The 22,760-nt window shown below is 50.4% G+C and overlaps 1 protein-coding gene and 1 long non-coding RNA gene across 17 annotated transcripts in view; one reads left to right on the plus strand and one right to left on the minus strand.

Moving 5' to 3' along the window:
- Nucleotides 1–342: 342 nt before the first annotated feature.
- On the minus strand, nucleotides 343–10,585 carry NR2F1 (nuclear receptor subfamily 2 group F member 1). Of its 3 annotated transcripts, none has more exons than XM_065860465.2 (4): nucleotides 9,751–10,585; nucleotides 7,695–7,809; nucleotides 6,270–6,797; nucleotides 343–1,510 (listed from the first exon to the last, which is right to left on the minus strand). In XM_065860465.2, the coding sequence occupies exons 1-4, from the start codon at nucleotides 10,199–10,201 to the stop codon at nucleotides 1,315–1,317; spliced, it is 1,290 nt and encodes a 429-aa protein (XP_065716537.1). In that variant the 5' UTR covers nucleotides 10,202–10,585; the 3' UTR covers nucleotides 343–1,314. The 3 variants fall into 3 exon arrangements, with proteins under 3 accessions (XP_065716537.1, XP_071658732.1, XP_065716538.1); XM_071802631.1 differs by having other exon boundaries at nucleotides 7,695–7,760; nucleotides 9,751–9,872; XM_065860466.2 differs by lacking the exon at nucleotides 7,695–7,809 and having other exon boundaries at nucleotides 9,751–10,580.
- A 3,273-nt stretch (nucleotides 10,586–13,858) lies between these two features.
- The window catches only part of LOC136115251 (uncharacterized), a 69,956-nt gene continuing 61,054 nt past the window's right edge, over nucleotides 13,859–22,760 (plus strand). For all 14 annotated transcript variants that reach the window (XR_011736671.1, XR_011736667.1, XR_011736664.1 and 11 more), the window contains exon 1: nucleotides 13,859–14,372. This is a non-coding gene — a long non-coding RNA (uncharacterized lncRNA). The remainder of the gene's footprint in view (nucleotides 14,373–22,760) is intronic.

A 22,760-nucleotide genomic window follows, 5' to 3' on the forward strand; every position in this document is an offset into this window, starting at 1 on the left:
GGGAAAAGGTGTTTCAAAAATGGGGTGGGCCAGCATGGTGGGGGCATCAAGCTTTGTGGGAGAGGCCGTTCTGACGTCCCAGCCAGGTGAGGTTACATACAGCACCGCACCATGTCCCTCTCCATCTTCTAGGCCTTGATAAGCTCAGTCCTAAGTTTACACAGTCAAGTCAGTGTTGGAACACCATGTGGTTTGCACAACTTGGTTACCCTTCACAAGTATTTCCTAAGTTCTCCCTTTTAACACCAATACAGGAGTTAAAAATCCAGGGAGATATTTTTTATTGTATTTTATTTCTTTTTGGTGAATTGTTGGCATGTTTCAAGCAACAAGACTCATGGGTTGTGGGGTGATAAGTTGGGGTTTTTTTGCTAAATCCTTTTATTTTTGTTTAAATTCTCACTTCAATTTTAATTCTTGAAGAACAGCTTCGACAACATATATCGCACTCATTATAAGAAGCAAAGGGTTATATCAAAAATTATTAGTATAGAATCACAGGAAACCTGGTTTGGAACCAGAAAAAAATACAAAACAGATATAGATACATAGACACAGGACAATTTTTTTATAATTATTTGGAAAATGTTATTTTCCCCTAATTCTCGTTTCTTTTTTTTTCCTTTATGCGCATACGATGTTGTAAGTTTTACAAAAAATGAAAATAAAGACTAATATTTTACAAAATGAGTAACAATGCTCGTGGTAAGTGTTTGCGCGTGGAATCTTTTTGTTTGCTTGCTTGCTTGTTGTTTTTCTTTTCTTTCTCATTCTACACAAGGTTCAGTTCAGTTTCAACGCGTTTTGTTTTGTTTGTTACTGTACAGCATATATCAACAACAGTCCACAATAAATCCTGGAAGATCCAGTATCCCCTTCAGGTGTGATTAATATCCCCTCAATACTCATTTTTTTTGTATTTTTTTTTATTTTTAATATTTTTTTTGCCTTTTTTTTTGTCTCTTTTAATATTATTATTTTTCCTCCTCTCCGGAAAAAAAAAAAAAAAAAGAAAACAAAACAACAAAAAAAAAAGCGAAACACCACAACCTCCACGGACGCGAGGTCCGTCCTTCTCCCCACCACGGCCACACCTCTGCTCCTACTCGGCCCTTTCTTTTGTTCAGTGTCCGCCTCCCGGGCCCCCCCCGCACCCCTACTGCCCCTCGGTGCGAGCGCTCCCGCCTCCGCCGCTCCGCCGCCTCTCCGCCGGGGGTGCGGGACGGGCTCTAGGAGCACTGGATGGACATGTAAGGCCAGTTGAAGCTGCTCCCCGACAGTAGCATGTCCCTGATGAGGGTTTCGATGGGGGTTTTACCTACCAAGCGGACGAAGAAGAGCTGCTCGATGACGGAGGAGGAGACGGTGCGCAGGGAGGGCAGCCGCAGCAGCAGCTTCCCGAAGCGGCTGGGCTGGTTGGGGTACTGGCTCCGCACATACTCCTCCAGCGCGCACTGAGACTTCTCCTGCAGACTCTCGATGTGCGCAGCATCCGACAGGCCGCAGGCATCTGCCCGCCGCGCACCGCGCCCGCGGAGGCAGCCGCGGAACGGCGGCGGCGGGGGGGGGGAAGGAAAGAGAGGAGGAGGAGGAGGAGGAAGGGAGGGGGGGAGATGGTTAGTGGCGGACAAGTGCACGGGGAAGCGCCGCTGGGATGGGGGGCCACCTCCAAAGGCGCACCCCCCACCCCTTCTCCTGCCCCCATCATCCCATCCCGCATCGCCACCGAATAAATAACGCGACCTTCCCGCTCCTCGCCGATCCCGTGGGTATTTCCACGGGTGATGCGGTAGGGTGCCCACACCCAACCCAGCGTCCCTATTCCCACCCCCGCGCCTCGTCCCCGGACACTCCGACCCGGCAAGCGCGGTCACGGCTCCAGGGAGCAGTCGGGGCCAGCCCCCATCAAATAACACCGAAGGAGGGTGAAAAGGGGAGTATTGAGGAAAATAATAATAGATAAAAATATCAGAGGCGCGCACACGCAGAGGGAGGCAGGGGGAGTTTGTTGACATGGCTGCACATCAGAGGGAGAGAGCGACTGGGACTGCAGTGGCTGGCAGGGAGACGGCCGGGGGGTGCCGGGGGTCAAGGGGGTCCCCTTCTGTCCCTGCCCCACCGCCAGCGATGGCAGATCGGCTGCGTCTTTGCGGGGCTGTGCGATAAATCCGGCGGAAAGCGGCTGGGTTAGTCCGGGTTTGCGCTGAGCCGGCGCCTGCAGCTCTCAGACACAAAGCTGCGGCGGGTGAGCCTTGCCTAAACGTGGCCTCCCTATAGGTCCCTATGGCACGTATACGCCTGGAAACATCCCCCTGGGCACCTTGCAGAATGATGCGACCTGGGCAAATGCGTACTAATCCGAGAGCAGAAATCCTTCGCATCCGTGCATGTGTACCTATGTACGTTATTCTGCGTGTACGTGCGCGTGTAGATATGGGCAGAGAGGTATAGATGCATCTGTGCGCTCACACACATGCTTACATCCTATCCGTGTGAACACATAACCCCAAACAGGGCATAATTCTGCACCGGTTGCTTGTTGAGGGACTTGTGCAGGAAACTGCGGTGGTGGAAAAGTGGTGGTTGTGCCCGGGTGGTTGAAATCATCCACATTGTTTCGGAGATTAATAATAAATATTTAAAATAAAACATCAGGATCAGAGGGAGGCAGTCAGCTGGCAGTGCGGTTTAACACAGATCAAAGCTAGACTTTGCTAATATATAGATCCGAATATAAATTAATGCATGTTAATGGCCCCCAAAAGGACATTACAAAATTGTGAATGTAGAATTATGACCCTGGAAAGACACCACAAATTATTCAAAGCCAAAGCAAAAAAAAAAAAAAAAAAAGAAAAAAAATCAAATCTGTCGCAACCACATTTTTGAAGTTTAAGTCTTCACACATGAAGAACTGGCTTTACAAAGATTTCTGAACACCTTCATCTACAATACTATGGCCTCGAGCGAAAATACAAATAAAACAAGCCATAATTCAGGAACTTCTGAGAAGGAGAACCTTTGACCTGAGCTGCGGACTTGGCATCCCTCAGATATACAATTATCTGAGCCAGGCTGCCCTGCTAATCCATACTGTACCTTTAATGCAATGATATTTTGCAACATCTAAAGCACCAGGTTGCAACATATATATCTATCAAAAGCTCGGGCCTGTTCTTGTTTGCAATATATATCAAAAAAACAGGCCTGTTCATATGTTGATTGCCACAAATCACACTCCATATTTACATATATCTTGCTATTTTACATGCATTATCTGCCCATTATGCATTAGGATCCTATTCAACTTCCAAACAATGCAATATGAAAGGGTCTTACTGATACCCTAGCAGGGCTTTTTTCTTTATGCCCCATATGTCATACCCTTAAGGTTAGTAAAATATTTATCAGATATTTATGATAAGTGCACCTATAACTGCAGGTCACTGGACAATGCGGACAGAGAAGTTGTTCGCTAGAAGGGCAGTAGCCTGGGGAGGAGGGTGGTTGGAAAAATACGCCTTGGGTTTTGCCTTAGACGTCCAAACACTCAGGATTTTCTCATGCCGATAATATCTATTGAGTTTTAATTATTTTAAATGGCCTGGCATATGCCTTTACTCGGGTTTTATTCTGCTTCCTTAAAGGTGGCAATGGGATGGCTTAACTCTTCCCTCAGAACAGGATTAAAAATAATAATAATTAAGGGATGCACAGCTCGATTAGATTATGGAGCCCAGAGAGGTGCAATCCATTGGAGAAATAAAGCAATCCATGTTTACTGGATGTGAATTATTATTCCATCTCAGAAAGTGGGCTAATGTGAAAATCCTGTGTGTGCCTCACTTTTTTATATGGCAGTGTGTCAATAAGGGAAAGCTCTATATTTCTTCCTGCAGTCTATGGAAAAGAAATTATGTAAATAAATAACCATTACTGTTCAGCACACTCCAGCCTTCCTCTTTGTAGTGGCGGGAATGTATTTCATATTACACGTTCAGAAGAGTTTAGTGTTCAGAAAATATAGATGTAATCAGCTGGCATCTAACTAGAAATCAAAGTTCTTATTGCGCTGCAAATAGATTTATTGGATTTATGTTGTCTGGCTTGGTCCCTACCTGGAAACATTTATTTATGATGAGGAAGAGCTAGGTGCGGGAATCAATAACTCTAAAGTTTGTGGACCAAACAAAAATAAAAGGAAAAAAAAAAAAGAATAAAAGAAAAACAGAAAAAAAAAAAAAGAGGCAAGAAAGGAGCAGATTTTGGGTCATGACCCAGTCGTTGGATGGTGTCCAGAATTTTACGGATTAAATACATGCTATCCGGAGCCCGAATGTAAAAACCACAACAGGAGAAACCCATGCCAGCTTTAAGTACTTAGTCCTTAGCAAAGGACTTAGGACAATATGCCTAAAAATGTCTTTTCCATCAGTCAAAGTTTGTTTAAAAGTTGGATGACTTTGAGAAAGGCTTCCCATGAATTCCCCTCTGGCTAAGCAATCAAAACAAGTTTAGTGAAAAGTGGAAATGTGCGGATGGGGGTAAGGGGTAGATTACTCCTGACAGCTGTATTTCCATTTTCTGAGATGCCCCGTGCGATCCTGCTCCGAAATAATATTATTGTTCCCTTCCTCAGCCCCATTCAGGCTCCGCACCATTGTGGGATGGAGTTTCTCCCCTTGCAAACAATTAGTTATTACCTTTTTTCCTAATGTATGTAAATGAAAGTCTTCCTTAAAGCCACTAACTGCATTTCTAGCCAAGGTCGATTGTTTGATGAAGTGGGGAGATGGGACGGGTAAGAAACAAAAGTGAGGAAAAATTAAAATACCCCCCAAAATAAGTCCCCAATCGCCTTCCTGGGGCCTCCCATGTGTGGAAGGGCCAAGGCACAGGCCAGCCCTTCTCTGCTTGGGAAGAATCTCTCAAAGTTGGGTCTGGCAAAAAAATTAATGATAATCATTATAATATAAAAAAAGAGAAGGGGTCTCCCCCACTCCTGTCCCTGTTGTATCGATGAGCACCCTGAAATGAATGGGAAAGGAAAGTCTGTGAGTCTGCAGGCAAGCTGTGGAGTTAAATCAGCCTGATAAATGCCGGCAGGTCTCTTTGTCACTTTTGAAAAACATGTTTCCATCAAGAAGACTTATTAAGATAAAACACATTAAAATGTCGAGCTGGCTATTCAGTAAATCTTCCATTTGCTTTAAGATCTGCACTTTATCCTTTACAAAGAAATATTCCCTCCAACGCTGCGAGACTGCATTTGCACTGGAAGTAAAAGGGGGCAGTCACAGTACATGTCTCCGACCACCCTGCATACAAATTAGATACTCCTGTCTAAATAAATTATCTGATGTTCAAATCGATATTTATACTACATTTGCTACATTACAATATTGTGCAAATTTAGGAGTCATTTTAATACAATGTAAATACTATTTTTCATGCATGAAAGGCAACAAATATTGATGGATTATAAACTGCTTACTGTTAAACAAGGCCTTTGAACGATTTGCCATCTTTGTTCAGGAATGCTTTTAATTTTGCCTCGGCCTAGTTTTAAGCCAGATTTATCGGAGCTGTTTAGTCATTGCTAACCGGGACGACTGGTTTGGAAAAGGCGGGGAGAAACCGGGACAAGAGAGGAGCAAAGGGGACAGGGGAGAGGGGGGCGGGAAAAAATAAAAGAAGGAAAAAGAAGGAAAAACAAACAAGCAGAAAAAGTGGCAATTAGCCCCATCGTGGCGATAATTAGAATAATAATTAAAAAATGACACTGCCAGGCCTCTTATCTCGCCTTGTTTCCATTTCCTATATTTCCTCCACATCGTTCGCCTTTGATGTTTATAAATTTCTCCCTCGCAGGTTACAATAATAGAAGATGTATTATATTCTTATAGGCTACGACCAGAGCACTTCAAAGGCGACGCTAATGCACTTTCCCGCTAGTTAATTCGAACCATCTATCACAGGGAAAAATTGTTAACATGCATGTTTCCACCGCCTACACTTCATTTTTTTCTTTTTCTTTTTTTTTTTTTTTTTTTTAGCATTTTTTGGGGGGGAGGGGGGTGCAATGCCAATATGGTGGGGCTGAGGAGGAGGTTGATCCCTGGGCCGGGTTTACCCCCTCGGGCGCTATGCTACCTCGGCCTCATGCCTTTTTTCTTACCAAAAAAGATATATATATATAATTTTTCCGCCTTTTTTTTTGCCCCTACACGACGGTGTACCCCCCCCCCCCCCCCGCCCTCCCTCCTCACCTGAGGTGAAGAGCACGATGGCTTTCAGGCAGCTGTACTCGGCCGAATCGACGTGCAGCGCCTTCAGCTTCTCCACCTGCTCCTGGAAGATGCGGATGTGGTCCATGAAGGCGACGACGCGATCGGCCGACATGGGGGAGGCGTGGAGGCCGGCGGCGGCCAGGAGCGGGGCCACATGAAGAGGCATGGAGCACTGGGCGGCGTTGAGGACGAAAAGCTCGCTCCAGGTGAGCCGCAGCAAGGCCACCTGGTCGGTGATCTGCAGGTCGGGGAAGAAGGGGATGTTGCGGGCCCACTCGACGGCGCTGAAGAGCAGGCGGGCGGCCAGCTCGCAGATGTTCTCGATGCCCATGATGTTGTTGGGTTGCATGCACTGGCTGCCGTAGCGGGAGGTGGGGTAGGGCTCGGCCCGCAGCAGCAGGGAGATGTATCCCGAGAGATAGCAATGCCCGTTCAGGGGGTCTCCGTTGGTCAGGGCGTACTGGCCGGGGTTGGGCTGGGTGGGCGGCATCCTTCCTCGCTGAACCGCTGACAACAAGAAGGAGAGAAGGGAGAGGAAATGTGCATCCAGGAGGATAGCAGGCATCGCCCCGGCGGCGCTGCCAGCCAGCCGGAGACAATGCCGGGCTTCTTTTACACACACCAACCTCCCCCCCCCTCCACGCCTCGCCCCCGGCACACGCACAGGCACGGACAGACAGAGGCATGCGGAGCCGGGCAGCTGCAGCCGACCTGCATCACCCCCCCCGCCCGGACACGGCCCCGGCCCCGACCCCTTGCTCGGGCAGCCCCAGCCCAGCAGCAGTCAAGCGCTTCCCCCCCCTCCGCCCCCCTCCCGCCCCCAATGCAGACAAGCTTCACAAAATAAACACAGATTAAAAAGAAAGAAAAAAAAAAAAAAGCCAAGGCAAACAAGACAAATCCGTACCCCCCCTTTTCTTCCCTCCCAGCCCCCTCCCCTCTCGCAACAAAAGGCAGCCCCGCACGTTAAAAAATAAAAAAAGAAGAAAAAAAAAATCAAAGAAATCCTCCGGGTGGTGAGAAAGTGGGGTTAAAAATCACAGCCAGCTGTTAAAAATATAGCCAAGCTCTGTTGTGGATCCCAGCCGATTGCCCTGGTAGCACTGAGATTTACAAGTGAACTGCTATGTCGCTTTTTGAAATAAAATGAAATTTAAAAAAAATAAAATTCATAAAGGTAATAAATGCATCCGTATTCTTCAAAAATACCGCGTCGTAGCCCTTCGAGCTGGAACAGGTCGCAGCCCCCCAGCTCCCCACTGCTAACTTTATTACACAGAACCAGCTTTCCATAGAGGACCCCCCCTCCCCCGCCCAGCAAAGTTCTCCCTGCTAAAAGGAAGAGAAATATTAAATATTATCAAGGGAAGGGGAGAAATAAAACAAAAAAAGGTCCGAACTTACAATAGCCAAACATTCGTGGAAAAAAAAGGGGACGGTGTAATTAATATCTTTGGTGCGCTGTTGCCACTGCAAAAGCCTGCAGTCAGCGTTGCACAGTGAATGCACAAGCTTGCAACTGCAAAAACACTGGATTCATTAACCATCTCCACACAGAGCGTAAGCATGCCTCGAGTCCCGAAAGCTGACCAAAGTTGGGTTTTTTTTAGTGTGTGTGTGCGTGTTTTACTCCATCAGTGCCAGCGTTTGCAGCCGCATGCCATGTAAACAAAGGTAACTTCAGGGGGGAGATATGACTACTCAGGCTCGTTCCCTGCACACACAGACACACACACACACACACACGCACACACACACGCACACACACAGGTCACTCATCTTTCCGGCGTGCCACATTTTCCCAACTTTCTCTTTTCTTCCCCAAAGAGCCCTCCCGGGCCGGACCTCTCTCCTGCTGCCCTCCAGCCCACCTCTCCCTCTCAATCTGCTTGTAAACTTGGCAGTTATTTTTCAATTAACTGAGAGCACAATTCTAACTTCTTTTTTCCTCCCCCCCCCCGCCTCCCCACCGCCCCCCCCGACGCCCCCTAACAGCCCCTGAAGCTATCAATGAAGTCGTCATATTTGCGAGCTCTTTCAGATCTGGAGCAGCTTCAATTCCTTTTTCTCGTGGCATATAAAATATAATTTAAAAACCAATTAAGGCAGTGGTAATCCCCGCTCCGCAAAACCGACTGTTTCGCTGATGTGACTCTAAGACATCTTTAACGACAGTCACAGGGTAAACTTTAACTGCAAACCGAGATAACACATTTCGAGGAGAAAGGAGGGCAGGAAATCTTCCTACGCGAGAATGAGCCTGAACGCAAGGAAAACCACAGTGACTCTTGGAAAGGAGGAGGGAAAAAAGGAAAATAAATAGCAGAGCAGTTGGAAATGGTGAAGAGCCCGCTGCCAGATGCAGGCTGCGGATTCTGCTAAAATGAGAAGGACCGGTAAATAGGTTATAAATCGCGATTTGTATGCAGGCTTTAAGGAGAGGGTGGAGTTTGATGAAGAAATAAAATGAGCAGCGTGCTAAAAAAAAAAAAAAAAAAAAGAAGAAATGACAGAAGTGAAGCAGAAACCCGGTTCAGTCACAAACTTTCCTTTGAACGCATGGAGTGAAAACAAGGCCAAATCTCGCACAGAAACACACTCCGGGGCACAGTGAAGCACAGGGAAGCGGAGATACAGTAGCACATTTCCCCCTCTATTTTTATTTCTTTTCCCCTTTCCTCTTTTTAACCAACTTTCCTCTTTTCTTCCCTACTTACACGTCTTTCATCTTTCTTTCGTGAAAAATGAGGCTGGGAAATGGATCTACCGAGAAGTGTAGCGGGTTTAAAAAGAAATGATGGGGCGGAAGGAGGGGTGGGGGGGAAGGAAGCTGAATGGAAGCACATCTCGTACGGGAGAGAGATGTATCTCCCCCCACCCCCCGGTCTCATGCCAACAATAGACAAAACCACATCCAAACACACACACGCACACGCACACACACACGCGCGGGAGCGGAGACAGCGGCTTAATGATAAATATTTAGCAAGCGATCGAAATAATAATAATACTAATAACACTAATAAATTCTCGGCACAATGAGTGGGGAAGGGGCGAGCGCGGCAGTGCCGGGGAAGGGGGTGGGGAGGAGCGGGAGGAGGGCAGGAGGCACAAACCGAAAAGCAAAAAAGAAAACACCACCAACCACCATCAACAATAACAAGAAAACCTGGCGCAAAGCTGCCAGATGGAGTGCAGGCAGAGGGAGAGATTGACATGTGCATGGAAATACAGAGAGACCTAGATCGCCACGGAGAGCCGTAAATTTTGTATATATATGTATATATATATATATATGCACGCGTGTGCGCGCGTGTATATATATGTATATGCATATAGGTGCGCGTGTGTGCGCGTATGCACAGGCAGACACACACATAGAGGGAGAGCCCTGGCACACGCACGCCTGCACAGCCGCGGGGAAGAGGGAGCGATAGCATAGTAGGGAAGAAATATTCACCTTCCCGCCTCATGCCCACTTTGAGGCACTTCTTGAGGCGGCAGTACTGGCACTGGTTGCGGTGGTGCTGGTCGATGGGACAGTTCCTGTTGGCGCGGCATGTGTAAGTTAAGTTCCTGCGGACGCTCCTCTTGAAGAAACTTTTGCAGCCCTCGCAGGTGAACTGGCCGTAGTGCTTGCCGCTGGACTTGTCCCCGCACACCACGCACTCGATGTGCTGTTGGCTCTGACCCGAGCCTTGCTGGCCCGTTCCCTTGTCCCCGGCCGTGCCCGGCGTGGAAGGGGGTCCCGGCTGGCTGGGGGTCTGCGGGGTGTGCGGGGCGGCCGAGCCTCCCTGCTGCTGGGGTGGCTGCTCCCGGGCCGGCTGCGCCGCGGCGGGGTTGGGGCCGCTCGGGGTGCCCCCGGCCACGTCTTCCTGCGGATCTCGCCAGCTGCTAACTACCATTGCCATATCTCGGGCCCAAAAAAGTGCTGGGGAGCGGCGCGTCTCGCTGCGGGCTGCCGGGGAGAGAGGCGGGGGGCGGGGGGGAGGTGGCCGGCCGGGCGCCGGGGGCGAGCGGGGAGCGAGGGGACCCTGCCTGCCGCCTGCCTCCGCCTCGGCTGCCGCCGCCGCCGCTGCCCTGCTGCCGCCGCTGCTGCCGGCTGGAGCCGCTCCTGCCGTTTTCTTTATTTTATTTATTTTTCGCCGCGAGCCCCCCTCCTCTCGCTCGCGCTCTCGCTATTTTTTTTTTTTTTTAGGGAGGGGGAGGGGGCAACGGAGGATTTTCTCCCTCTCTCTCTCTCTCTTTTTTTTTTTCCTTTCCCTTTCCTCTTCCTCCCTTTCCCTTTCCTTCCCTTCCCTTTCCTGCGCTACCCCCCCTTCTTTAAAAGACCCCCGCCTGGCCGCTTCCCCCCTCTACTCCCGCTCTCCTCGCCGCCTCTCCTCGCCCTCCCCCCCCCCCCCCCGCCGCCACTTCAAGTTGCAAAATCAGAAACGGCAAACAAGGCTGTCGGGAGAGGCATTCAGGAGAGTCACACGCCGGACACGCACACGCAGGCACACGGCTCCCCACTCGCGCACACACGCACACACACGCACGGGCACAGGCACACGCGGTCCGGGCGCTACGAGCTCGGAGGATGTGCAGGCATAGAGGAAACCGCCGCGCCGCCGAGGAGGAGGAGGAGGAGAGGGAGGAGGAGGAGGAGGAGGAGGAGGAGGAGGAGGGGAAGGAAGAGGAGGAGGAGGTCGCCGCTCGCCGCTCGCCGCCGCCGGGGCCCGGCCGCCGCCGCTCCCGCGGAGGCTGCTCCCGCTGCCGCTGCAGCCGCCGGTGCCGGTGCGGGGCTCTCGGGAAGGCGGGAGGTGCAGAGAGGAGCCGTCCGCCGGCGATCAGGGCATGGAGGTGTCCGGGGGCCAGGTCCAGGGCAGGGCGCCGTCAGCCATTCAGGGCGGTGGAGCCGGGGAGCGCGGCGGAGGCGGGCGGGGAGCTGAGGCAGTTTGATCTCCTGTCGCGGCGGCGGAGGAGGAGGAGGAGGAGGAGGTTGCCGGTCGCTGCTCTTTCTCTCCCGAGCTGCTCTCTCTCGCTCTCTGTCTCTCTCGCTTGCTCGCGCTCTCTCTCTCCTTTTTTTTTTTTTAAAAAAAAAAAAGAAAAAAATTCGCAAAAAAAAATCGGATGTGACTAAATTCGCAGAGGAGACGAATTCACGGCGAAGTGTAAAAATAGAGAACGGGAATAATAATGACACGCGCAGGAAAAAGAGAGATCCAAAGTAGGTCGGGTAAATAAATCCTCTTCTTTTCCTCTTTCTTGCCCCTTCCTTCTTCTTCTCTTGTGAGAGTGCACGATGCCGGTTGCGAGGAAAAAAAATAATAATAAAAAAAAATCGGTGGAAATCGCCCCCCACAAAACGTTCTTTTTTTTTTTCTGTTTGTTTGCCTAAAAAAAGTATTTCGGGTAAAAACTCATCAGCCAGAAGCGAAGCCCTCCCCCAAAATAAAAAAAATAGGCAGGAATGGTCAAAATAATAACGGTATTAAGATGTGAACGCGTTCTCTCTCTCTCTCTCCGGTTTTTTTTTTTCCCCGTCTCTCTCTCTGCTTTTTCCCCTTTTTCCTTTCTTTCCGAGATTTTTTTTTTTTTTTTTTTTTTTTAGTTTCACCTCTCTCCTCTTCTCCTGCAGGAATGAAGCGAAAGACACAAGGAGGAAGGGTGGAAAAAAGAAGAAAAGGAAGGAGAAGAGGGAGATGAAGGGGGGGGGGAAGCACACAACTAATAGAATATGCAAGAAAGGGGAGGGGGGGGGGGGAAGAGAGAGAGAGAGAGAGAGAGAGACCCAAAAAATGAATGCGTTTAAACGGGAAGCCTAGCAGAGCAATGTTTCCGAAAGGGGGATCTGCGCGAATGTCTGTATATAGTGAACTTTGACACTACTATTGAAACTGACACGTTTCTATGGAGATCGCTGCCTTATATGGAGCTCGTGTCAAGGAGCCAAGAGAAGGGCTGCTGGCAACTGATAATCAAAGGCGACTGACTGGTCAGAGCCCTGAATTGGGGGGAGAGAAAATGGGAGGCTAAGGTTAGCCAAGCCTCCTTCACTCTATTGGTTGCCCCCCCAGAGCTTCACACCCCCCCTTCTTTCTAATTTTTTTTTTAATTTTTTTTTTTTTTTATTCTCCGCTACCTACCGACTGGGATGGGGAAGGGAGGGGAGGGAGAGGGGTGTGGGGGGAGCGAGCGAGGGAGGGAGGGTAGAAGGAGGGAGGGAGAGGGGATTCTTCTGACAAGCACAATTTACATTGAGATCGCCCTGCGCTGCTATTTACTTTGAGACCTGATTAGTATGGGTCGTCTACGGTCTCTCTCTCTCCCCCTCTCACACACACCCCAGCACACACATCGACAGAGGAGGATGCATTGCGATAGGCGGAAAGGGGGAATTAAAAGGGAACGATGTAGGCTCCCCGTGAAAAGTTGGTGGTTTTTTTCCTCTCTTTTTTTTTTTTTTCCCCCCTCACTACGTCTGAAATCAAGATTTCTCTCTCCTTTCCCAATTGCAAAAGCCACGCCAGGGGTTTTAATGATGGAGAAGAAAACGCGCTCGGTACGCGGACTCTTGCACACGCACACACCGGACATCCCCACACGCTCCCATTCCACTTTGGGCTATTTTTTGTCGCCCACCCCTCACCTAGTGTGCCGCCCCCACCTCTTCCCACCGCCCCGCTGGGCTCCGCGCTTTCCGCGTGGGAAATCACCACCCCTCTCCCTTTTAATTCTTTTTTTTTGGGGGGGTGTGGGAATGTCCAGAACAACCCCAACCGTCCTCCGCGCAATGCCGCACCCCACCCGCCCACCCCCCCCCCATCATCCGTGGATCCTTTTTCCAAAAGTGAGTTGATCAGCGCGGGGTTGGGAAGGGAGGGATGCGCAGGGGGGGCGGTCACCTCGTTCCGCTCCTCTCCGCCCCTCCGCCGCCCCGCTCCGCTCCCCTCCGCGGCCCCGGCGGCGCGGAGCGGGAATCGCTGGCGCCGGCTGCCATCTAGTGGCACCGCTCCGCCGGCCCCGGGGAGCCCGGGGGGGCCACCAGGCCTGTCTGCGGCCTTGCACACCCCCTTCTATGTTTTTTTTTTGTTTTGTTTTGTTTTGCCCTTTCTTTATTTTAAGTAGAAAACTGCACTAGAGAGAAGAATCCCCTTTTAATTTCTGTCTCTTCTTTCTCAGAAGCCTGTATTCCCGCAGCCTTCCCTGTTCTGCTCAGAAGTCTGAAATTTGCTTTGGGTCGAAGGACTGCATGTGACAAAGAAGAAACAAACTTAGGAAAAAAAACCCAAAAACCAACAAAACCGAACAACCCAAATTCCCCAAACCAAACCCTACTCTCCTCTTATCTCCCATAAAAGTTTATAATCAGATTGAAAGTGGGGGAAAAATCCTGGAGGGTGAAAGGGGATGAAATGTATGTCTGAATTTTCTTTTTTTTTGTAAAGGGAGGTTGCTTTCACTTAGAGAAAGAAAGAGGAAAAAAAGGCTTCAACTGTGATGTATCGTGATCACTTTTTTTTTCCTTTTTTCTTTCTTTCTTTCTTTCTTTTTTTTTTTTTTTTTTTTTTCCCCCTCACCCCCCCCTCTTTCTCTGTCAGCTCTGAAATCTCAGGCTGGGAGCCGGCTGGAGAGGAGAATCCTTCATCATTTCTGAGATTAGAATAAACGCTTGATTTTGTCTCGAAATAATGAAGAGATTTTCAATGAGTCCCTTGGCCAAGCCGTCTCTATTGTATATTGCATTGATAAAAAGGATGTTATTGACTATGCAACAGTAGGCTCCTTTCCTCTCTCTCCTTCTTTCCAAATAAACTCTCGGTCCTGTCTCTTGGTCAGTGAAAAGGTGAAACGAATAAGATTAAACCGGACAAAAAAAGCAAGCTCGGTATGTATATCATCTAGATTTTACTCCCCAGACTGTGAAGAGACAGGGAGTAAAAGAGGCAGAGCAAGGCACAGAGAGAGAGGGGGAGAGAGAGAGAGAGAGACAGAGACACAGACACAGACAGAGGCAGAAAAGCCTGAGAGAAGGTGGACGGACCCAGCAGCCCGCAGCTCCTCCCGGCCCCGGCTCCCGGACACCCCGGGACACCCCAGGCAAGTCACCGCTGCTCTCCTCGGGCTTTCGGGGCAGAGGGAGGGGAGCGGGGCCGCGGCACTTGGCGGGGAGACCTTCCCCAGCCTCCCACCCCCCCCTCGGGCTGCCCTCACCCCCGGCGTCCCGTTATTTGGGCATCCCGTTATTTGGGCGGGGGAGAGGCGCCTAGACCTTATTTTGTCCAGAGACTTTCTTCACATTCCCCCACCAACCCCCCCCGCCCTCTCCTCTCCCCCTATGTGTGGGTATTGTACCCCGCTTCACCCGCCGCTCACACAACGCATGTCTAAGGGCTGACCCACGCGGGTTTCCACGGGCACCGACCCCACGGTGATGCCGAGCGCAACTTCTGTCCCCAAACCGCAGCAGGGCGCCGGGGTAGCGAAGTGCGAGCATCCTGACGCTCTTCTCTTTCACCTGCTCTGTTTGTTATTTGATCACCTAATGAAAAGATCGATGGCAGCCTGTTTATCTGGGTGATAATGTCAACAGATTAAAGGGGCAGCGGTCAGATGCTTCCCAGCCAGGCTGGGCGCAACCGCAATCAGGAGGAAACCTAAACCCGCTCAGATTGCGCTGGGCTGGGGAGGGGGGTGTGCGGCGGGGAGGTATTTTCTCCCCTCGCCTGTCTGTGAGCGCTTGGCGGTATTCATTTGCTGCATGCTGAGGGAAAGAGATTATAAAATGGGGGTTAAAAAAAAAAAAAGCTGATACATGAGGGACCGGTGAAGTTTGCGGGAATCCCGGGGAAAATCCCATCTGCGGCGTCCTGTGGTTGTGCAGGAGGCTGGGGAGGGAGCCGGGACGGAGGGCATCCATCAATAAAAGTAGCCTCATGCTTCAGCTGACCAGGTTAAAGCACAGTTCAATCGACGGGAGACGTTTCCTCTCCCCGACAAATTACAGGGACACTTAAAAATGGTCACAACTCACATTTAATTGGGAAATGAGCTTTGATTGTTTTTTAACCTCTGCGGATCTGAAATGGGTAGAGGAGACGGCGCTGGGGACATGCTCAGACTTAATTTTCCCTTTGTCGCCCCAGACACCGCTTTCCTCAGGCCCGGCTCAGGCTGGGATCTGAAGGTGACAGGGTTTTAAGAGAATTTAGTGGCTTTTTTTGATTTTGCTTCCCCCACCCCCCCTTCTCTTTTGCTTTCTCTGTCTCTCTTTCTTTCTCCCCGGTGTAACCCAACCCGGGACGACGCTGGCTTCTCTCTCCTCTGCAGCCTTCTTTTCCCCTTCTGGAAAAGTTCCTCTGGAGATTAGTGGTTACAACATCTACACGTTATTTCTGTAGGGGAGGAAGGCGAGGGGGCGTAGAGTATAATATAAAACCCAGCTGAAGGTATTATTATTATTATTTTGTAAGTGGCACGGTTGCATGTGAGCTGGGAGCTGAGATCGGTAGCCTGCATTTTCCAAAACGAATGTTACGTGCCTGCTTCATCTGCCAAGCTCCACAAGGCAACACATGTATACATAAATACACTCGTACATGCACGGATGTACATATATACACATATATATATACATATATATATACATATATGTATATACACACATGGGCATACATGTACGGAGGTACCAGGATAGACAGAGGACAATAAATATACAGGCTGCTGTCACAGGGAGCGACAGCAGTTCTGGTGTGCAAAAATGTCCCTCTCGCTCCCAATTTTTAGCATTTTGAGCCCTCCCCTGCTCTGACCAGCGGACACCTTCAAGCTGGGATACTGTAAAACCAGAGAGTCGCTTTGGGGTCCCTTTCTCTGCTCCCCAGCCCTCCCGCTGCTGCTCCTCTCGGTCGGAGCCGTCGGGAGAACCCCTTCCCCAGGCCGGTCCTGTTGCAAAGCCGGGGATGACCGGTCACCGCGGGACCCCCCACAGCTGCCACCGTGTGTCCCGACCCTGTTGCCCACCCGGGTCCCCCGCAGCCGGGCTGAGGACGGTGGTACCGTGCCAGGCCTCGACAACCGCCGATGCGCAGCCAGGCCTCATTTCCCATCAGAGGTGCTGGGGCCTTTTTCCCCTTTTACCACCCCCTTTATTTTTTTTTTTTTCCCCTTTCTTTTTCCCCTTCTCTCCCCGCTCCTCAGCCAGACCTGGAGAACAACCAAGTTCTTTGAGGAGCGCAATGCAAGGTGTGCAGGCAGGAGGTGGTGCTTTACGAAGGGAAGCGGTGTGTCGTGTCCCCCCCCCACCCTGGAAAGGGAGTCTCTGGTGGGTTGCAGCACCCTGGGCATCCGGGGGGGGCCGGTCCTCCGGGTGCTGGTTTGGGCTGTTCGCTCGCTGCCGCCCGCAGCACCTGCCCGCAGCCGCCTTGCGGGACGTGCACCCCCGGGGACATTTCGTGCCGACCCCCGCCGTTTTCTAAAGGAGGCCCGATGACGGGTGGATGTATACACCCCCCCTTCTCCTTCCCCGGCCTCCGGGGAGGGCACCTTCCCACTCCAGGTATCCCTGACACTATCGCCCAAGCCCATTGCCCAGGCCGTTTCACGACATCTCACTGAAGGCGAATGGCCTTGGGAAAGAGGGGCCTCCGCCTTTCCCCGCGTCAGCGCCCCCCTGCCCTCGTACCCCTGATCACCCCATCACGCGTATCCTGCCCCATGTATTTATTTTTTCAAAATATCACTCGTGGTTGCGGACTTGTTCCTCTTCAGCCCGAAACACGCTCCTGGGGTCGTGAGCTACATCCCCACGTTGTCCGTAGCGTTCGCACATCCCAGAGGGTCCCACGACCCCCGGGAAGGGTCCCCTCCCAGTCCCCCCGCCCCAACACACTTCGCTTTTCGCCCTCCCTGTGTGCTTCACCCAGAGAGGCGATCGCGCACGCCGCCTGCTTCCCTGGAATTATTCTAGACGGGACTGGCAAAAAAGCGGCGTGACAACGGCCCCCCCTCCCGGTCCGCCCCCCCCGCACCCCCTCGGGAAGGCAATCTGCTGTCCCCGCAGTCTCCCCGGCAGCGAGGCCGCGCCAAGCCGCGGGTTTGTCATTTGTTAGCGCTCGAAAGTACCGGGCTGCGGTGCCAACCCGAAAGCAGGACGCTGAATCACAAGTTTTCACTCGCCGTGCGTTCGAACTGATAAGCCTGAGCATCCGAAAACCTGCCTTTTTTTTTTTTAATTAAAAAAAAAAAATCAAACAGAAAAAAAAAAACCGTGCCTGGAAGTAAAAATAAAAAATAAAATAGAAAAAAAGCCACAAAAAACAAACAACCAAACAAACCCTATTCCACGCCTGCGTGCGAAGGGGAGAGAAAGCACCCAAACCCAAGGCCACTTGTCTAACAACACAAGGCATGGCAATTCCCAGGTAGAGCTCCAGGAAAAAGAAATTTATGACCTCTTGATGCAAATAAAACCTTCCTATACAAGGCAAATCTGGGAATAATTTTCAACACACTGGTGGATCCAGGACCAAATATTTACTTTCGGCACAAATAAAGCTGCGGTGATCTGAGCACCGAAGCCAAGAGAAACAAAAGTGTACAAAAACCATTAGCACGAGGCTTCGCGTTGAGACACCTCTGACTGTATTTTAAACCCCCGCCTTCTGTTAGGGGTGAATTTGGTGTTATTTATCATTCCGAATTGGACTGGGGCTTTTGATGAAGAGCTGACGTTTGGAAACGAGTTTGAAAGTTGTGAGATTGTCCTGACAACGCAATCGACGGCAGTATATAATCATTTCCTTAATAGTTACCTGTCAGAGATCCCATTTCTTTTACTGCGGGGATTAGTCCGTCAGGAGGAGATTCGAGCTGGACTTTCTGCAGACCAGACATCGGCTCCAAGACGTTTAAGTATTTAATGTCACTTTCTTCCCAGCACCCGAGATAAAAAGGTGCAAAAGTATTTTGCTGGGGAAAATGCAGCAGTGCGGCTGGTAACAACAGTAGCGCTGTGATCATATTTACCTCATCAGAAGTTGATCTGAGTAATAAACCTTAGAGTTTTCACTTAAACTGTCAAGAGTAAGATATGTTTATTATAGCGTGTTCTGTCTGCGTGGGGAGGACGGGGATGCGCTTTAAATAAAGTTTAAACGAAACAGAATAAACACAGCAAATCGCTCCAGCCCAACACAAGAGCCTTAAATGATTGCTATGTATTTTACCACGCCAAGGCTTTATCAATATTATTATTATTATTTTTTAATTCACACGTTTCTAGGGGTGAAGCCCGGGCATATCCAACGGTGTCGTTAATAAGGTATACAAAATTGCCTGATCCTACCAAACGGGGCTAGAGTTATATGTTTTATTGTTAACCCCTTGCACTGAATCTTCTGAAGCTGAAAGGGAAAAGGAAAGGGCTTTTGTCCGAGTTGATCCTTGGCTATTCTAGGGCTCAGGTTGGTGTGAAAGGGACGAGGAGGTCACTTGAAATCTCCTTTTATCTACTCCTATTTTCTCTCTGGATCAGCAACTTTGAATAGACACCATCTAATCGCTCGTAATGGAAAAAGAAGAAAAAAAAAAGGATGTGTGTGTGTGCTCTGGGAGCAACGAAAATGTTTTCGCGCGAGGGTTGCGCGGCCGGAGGGGTTGGTGCCCGTGGGTGCGCGCACACAGGGACACGCGTGGGTAGCCTCTGCCATGCGCGCACCCTGCGCGCCACCGCAGACACAGGCGCGCACCCTACGGGGCAGGGTACCCCTTGTACCCCTTGCCCAAATCCTGCGGGGCGGCCTGGGGGAGTGGGGGACAGCCAGGGCCACAGAGTTCCCCCCCGAACCCCCATCTCAGCGCCCGGTCGGTGAGGACCCTTCCCGGGGGTGGATGCTCGGAGGCGCAGCGCAGAGAGACGGCCCGACATTATTTTCCCTCAGACCCCGGGATTTTGGTAATTTTCACATATTGAAGGTGACAGGACTGGGAGAGGCAGCCCCGGCCACCGAGACAGGGTGAGTTTTGGAGGGGGCTGATGCTCATCGGTGGTCAGCTGGCTCTGCTTTGCTGGTTGCCCGAGCCCGGCCCGTGTGCAGGCAGCGACGAGGCTGCCAGCGATTTTCTGGAGGTCATCCTGCCGAGGATTTCTTTTTTTCTTTTTTTTTTTTTTTTTTTTTTTTCCCTAGGCTTAACCAAAAAAAGGTAAAAGAGAAGCTGACAAAATTGGGGGTCGCTGGCAAATAGAAAAAGCTTTGTTCTAGAGGCTCAAACCAGGGCACTATCTCTTCCCTCCTGGCCGCTCAGAAATCGGCGTTTCTTTCTCAGTCTGGGATGCTTTCGCTCTAAATTCCTTCAAGTGACTACTTTGTTGCTAAGGCTACAAGTTCCCATCCCAACACACAAATCTTTTCCACTCCAGGACCAGCTCAAGCCCTGGGCAGAAGTCTTGACTTGAGAGACCTATTTCAAACTCCTTGGAGTGCTTCCCTGCTAAATACCTGCTAAAGTCTGCAGTTCAAACGAAGGACTAAACAGTACGCCCCCGTCCCCGTCCCCCTCCTCTCTTCTCTCCTGTGGTACGTTTTGCTGGGACTTCTGGTGAATAGATGGCGAGAAGAAACCCAGTCCAATAAAGATTAAATTAAGTAGAAGAAATCCAGCCGGTGTATATTTTGAAGCTCCGGTGGGGCGTCAAACCGATGTTTAACACATTTCTTCCACTCACTGTGCACAAGTCCTCAACCCCCGCTATCTTGTTTAATTTTTCCACCCTCCAGGAGGAGGTAGTTTCGAGGAGGAGAGAGGGGGGGGGATGGACGACAAAAAAGGGGTCACTCAACCCACAGATCTTTTCACGTCCTCCGGTGCCATGGGAAGGGGCAGAGGGGCACCATGTCCCCAGTGGGACACACGGGCTCCTCCAGCCAAGGGACACCTGCTATTTGTGGTGCTGCGGGGTCATCCAGGCTGTCCCTAAATGCAGAGCGCGGGTGGAAGGGGAATTAAGGTCTTTTTTTTTTTTTTTTTTTCTTTTTTTTCCTTTTTTTTTTTTTTTTTTCCTTTTTTCTCCTTTTTTTTTTTTGTCAGGATCAACCTTCTTCCTCCCTACCGCCCTTGCCCTCCCGCTTGGCTGCACTGGCCGGAAAAATTGGGTTTTATCACCCCGGCTCAGCAGAGTGGACACATGTTTGTGAACCGCTGAGCCCTCCAGCACGGTCAAGATGGGAGCGTGGCTCTCCTGGATGCAAAAAAGAGAGGGAGAAATAAAACAGCCAACCAAACAACAAACCAAGCCCCAAAACAGCCCCAGAGAGGCTCATCTCCTGGAAAAGTTAAGCGTGACTTGGTAAACGTTTGTAAATGCAAATAGAAATGAATAAATAAACCTCAAACCAGGTAGTTTGGGTGTAATAGTTTAGCAGGACTAATTGCAGACAATGGAGCTGAAATGACTTTTCCAATTAGCTGCTGGTTGGAGTTTAGTTGGAGGAACCGTCAGCTCCAGCGATGGGTAATTGCTTTATTGCTCACAAAACTATCATCTATTTAGAACATATGTGCTAATTACTCTGGATGGGCGTCGGAAAAGAGACCATAAATCTATTAGCACTTTAAAAAGTCTAGGGTACTTGTAAGCGACCAAACTCCCTTACTTGGCGTGTTAAGGGTGAGATTCACTCCTAGATTATAGTCTTTCCATAAAATAAAATCAACAGTTTCAGCCACATGTATGTCAGGGTATATTTGCGACCTCAGAGGGGAGGAATAGTGGTCATCTCCAAGCAAAGAAAGCTTCTTTCTATAGACCAGACTGGTGCAATAAATCACTGTCTTAAAAAACAGATTTTCCTCTTCAGCCTAGCACTATTTTTTTTTTCCAAAAGATTAGTTTAGAAATCTTTTAATTGGATTACTCTGGAAAATTAATCTCCTTTAGGCTCCTAAGTTTGTGTACCAAATATTTGGAATTAATTCAGAGCCACAAAAAGCATCCTGGATGCCTTTTGTTCGAACCAGCTAAGAAAAGAGACAGGTAGGGAAGGTAGCATTTTACCGAAAACATTCATGTCCTCTCGCAGTTCTCTATACATATTCATTGCTGTATATGTCGCATTGTGCCGCATAAAATGGCTATTATAAAGGAGATAAATAGAATTGTTTGCTGGACTGTGGTACGGATCAGGGCTCCAGCGCGGCGGGAGGAGTTTTTTGGGGGAGGAATAGAAGAAAAAAAAAAAGCAAAAAAAAGAGAAAAGTTTTGGCAGCTCAAGAAGGATTCCCCCAGGTACATGAAGCTGCGACCCCTGCCCGTGGCCCCTCCGCTGCTGCCGCCTCCCAGCGCGGGTGCGCACCCGCTCCGCACCCTACGTCGCTCCGCCCGCCTGCGCGCAATTCGTCGGCACGGCTCCCCCCGTCCGTGACTGACCCTGCCCCGCTCCAGGGGGGGCTGCCCGAGGGGACCTCCCCATCCCGGGCAGACCAGAGGATCCTTTAGTTTTCAGCCCAATTTAGCTGTTAGCGGCAGCCCCTTGAGGTGTGGTTAATTGGTGGGGGATGAAGGCGTAATGACTTGTCAGGGAGACGGTGGTGGCTCTTTAATGTACTCTCTTCTTCCCCCCGCCCCCCTTTTATAAGCGGAGACATGCAATCTCTCTGCTAAAAGAGCAATAAAGCCGGCTTCATTTATTTATTTTTACTTGTTTATCTTTCCCCGAAGGAAACGAACCTGTGGCTTGTTCCCCGTGATTTATACGCAGGATGTGACACCACTCGGAGTCCTGACGGCCGCGGGGGGGGCAGAAGGGCAGGGAGTGGAGCGAGGGCGGAGAAGAGATGGGGAGGGAGGAAGCTGGAGCAGTCAGGGACCCCGGGGGTGAGTGTGAGTGCGTGGGTGTGCGTGGGTATGCACTGCTGCTCCGGCTGGGCAGGTTGAGCAGGGCACGACCAGGGCTGGAGCAGGATGTTGAGGATGAGGATGGGGATGGTTTTAACCTCTTCGGCACTGGCCGAGCTCAGCGCAGAGGGGAAGTAACGTCTCTCCCAGATTCAAATCCTAGCCGCCCTTCCAGAGCTCCGTGCTCAACGCACCCCCTTATTAGCGAGCGCCACTTCCGAGTCAGCATTAAATTTTTAGCGTCAACCGTTGCTCAACTGTGAACCGGCGAGCGGGCTTATCTGCGTTTAATAAAACATGTGATACGGGACGAGCGCAGAGTTACACGGAGGGAAAACTTACAGGGAGAGGTGCGTATGCGGAGATGGATGTAAATATCCACATCCCACGCTACAACCTGACACTCGGGTGTATTACAGCAGCCAAAACCCCGAAATTGCGCGCAGGCGGGACACCAGCCCTCACTCGCAGCCGACACGCGTGAGATCCCTACGTGAACGCGCACAAGCAGGTCGCTGTTTCCAGCTGGAGTTTATGTGCTTGCTAAACAACCCTGTGGTCTGCAGGGAATTAATTATTGCGGCGCTGATCCT

The sequence above is a fragment of the Patagioenas fasciata genome, chromosome Z (genome assembly GCF_037038585.1).
Source record: "Patagioenas fasciata isolate bPatFas1 chromosome Z, bPatFas1.hap1, whole genome shotgun sequence".
NCBI classification, from domain to species: domain Eukaryota; kingdom Metazoa; phylum Chordata; class Aves; order Columbiformes; family Columbidae; genus Patagioenas; species Patagioenas fasciata.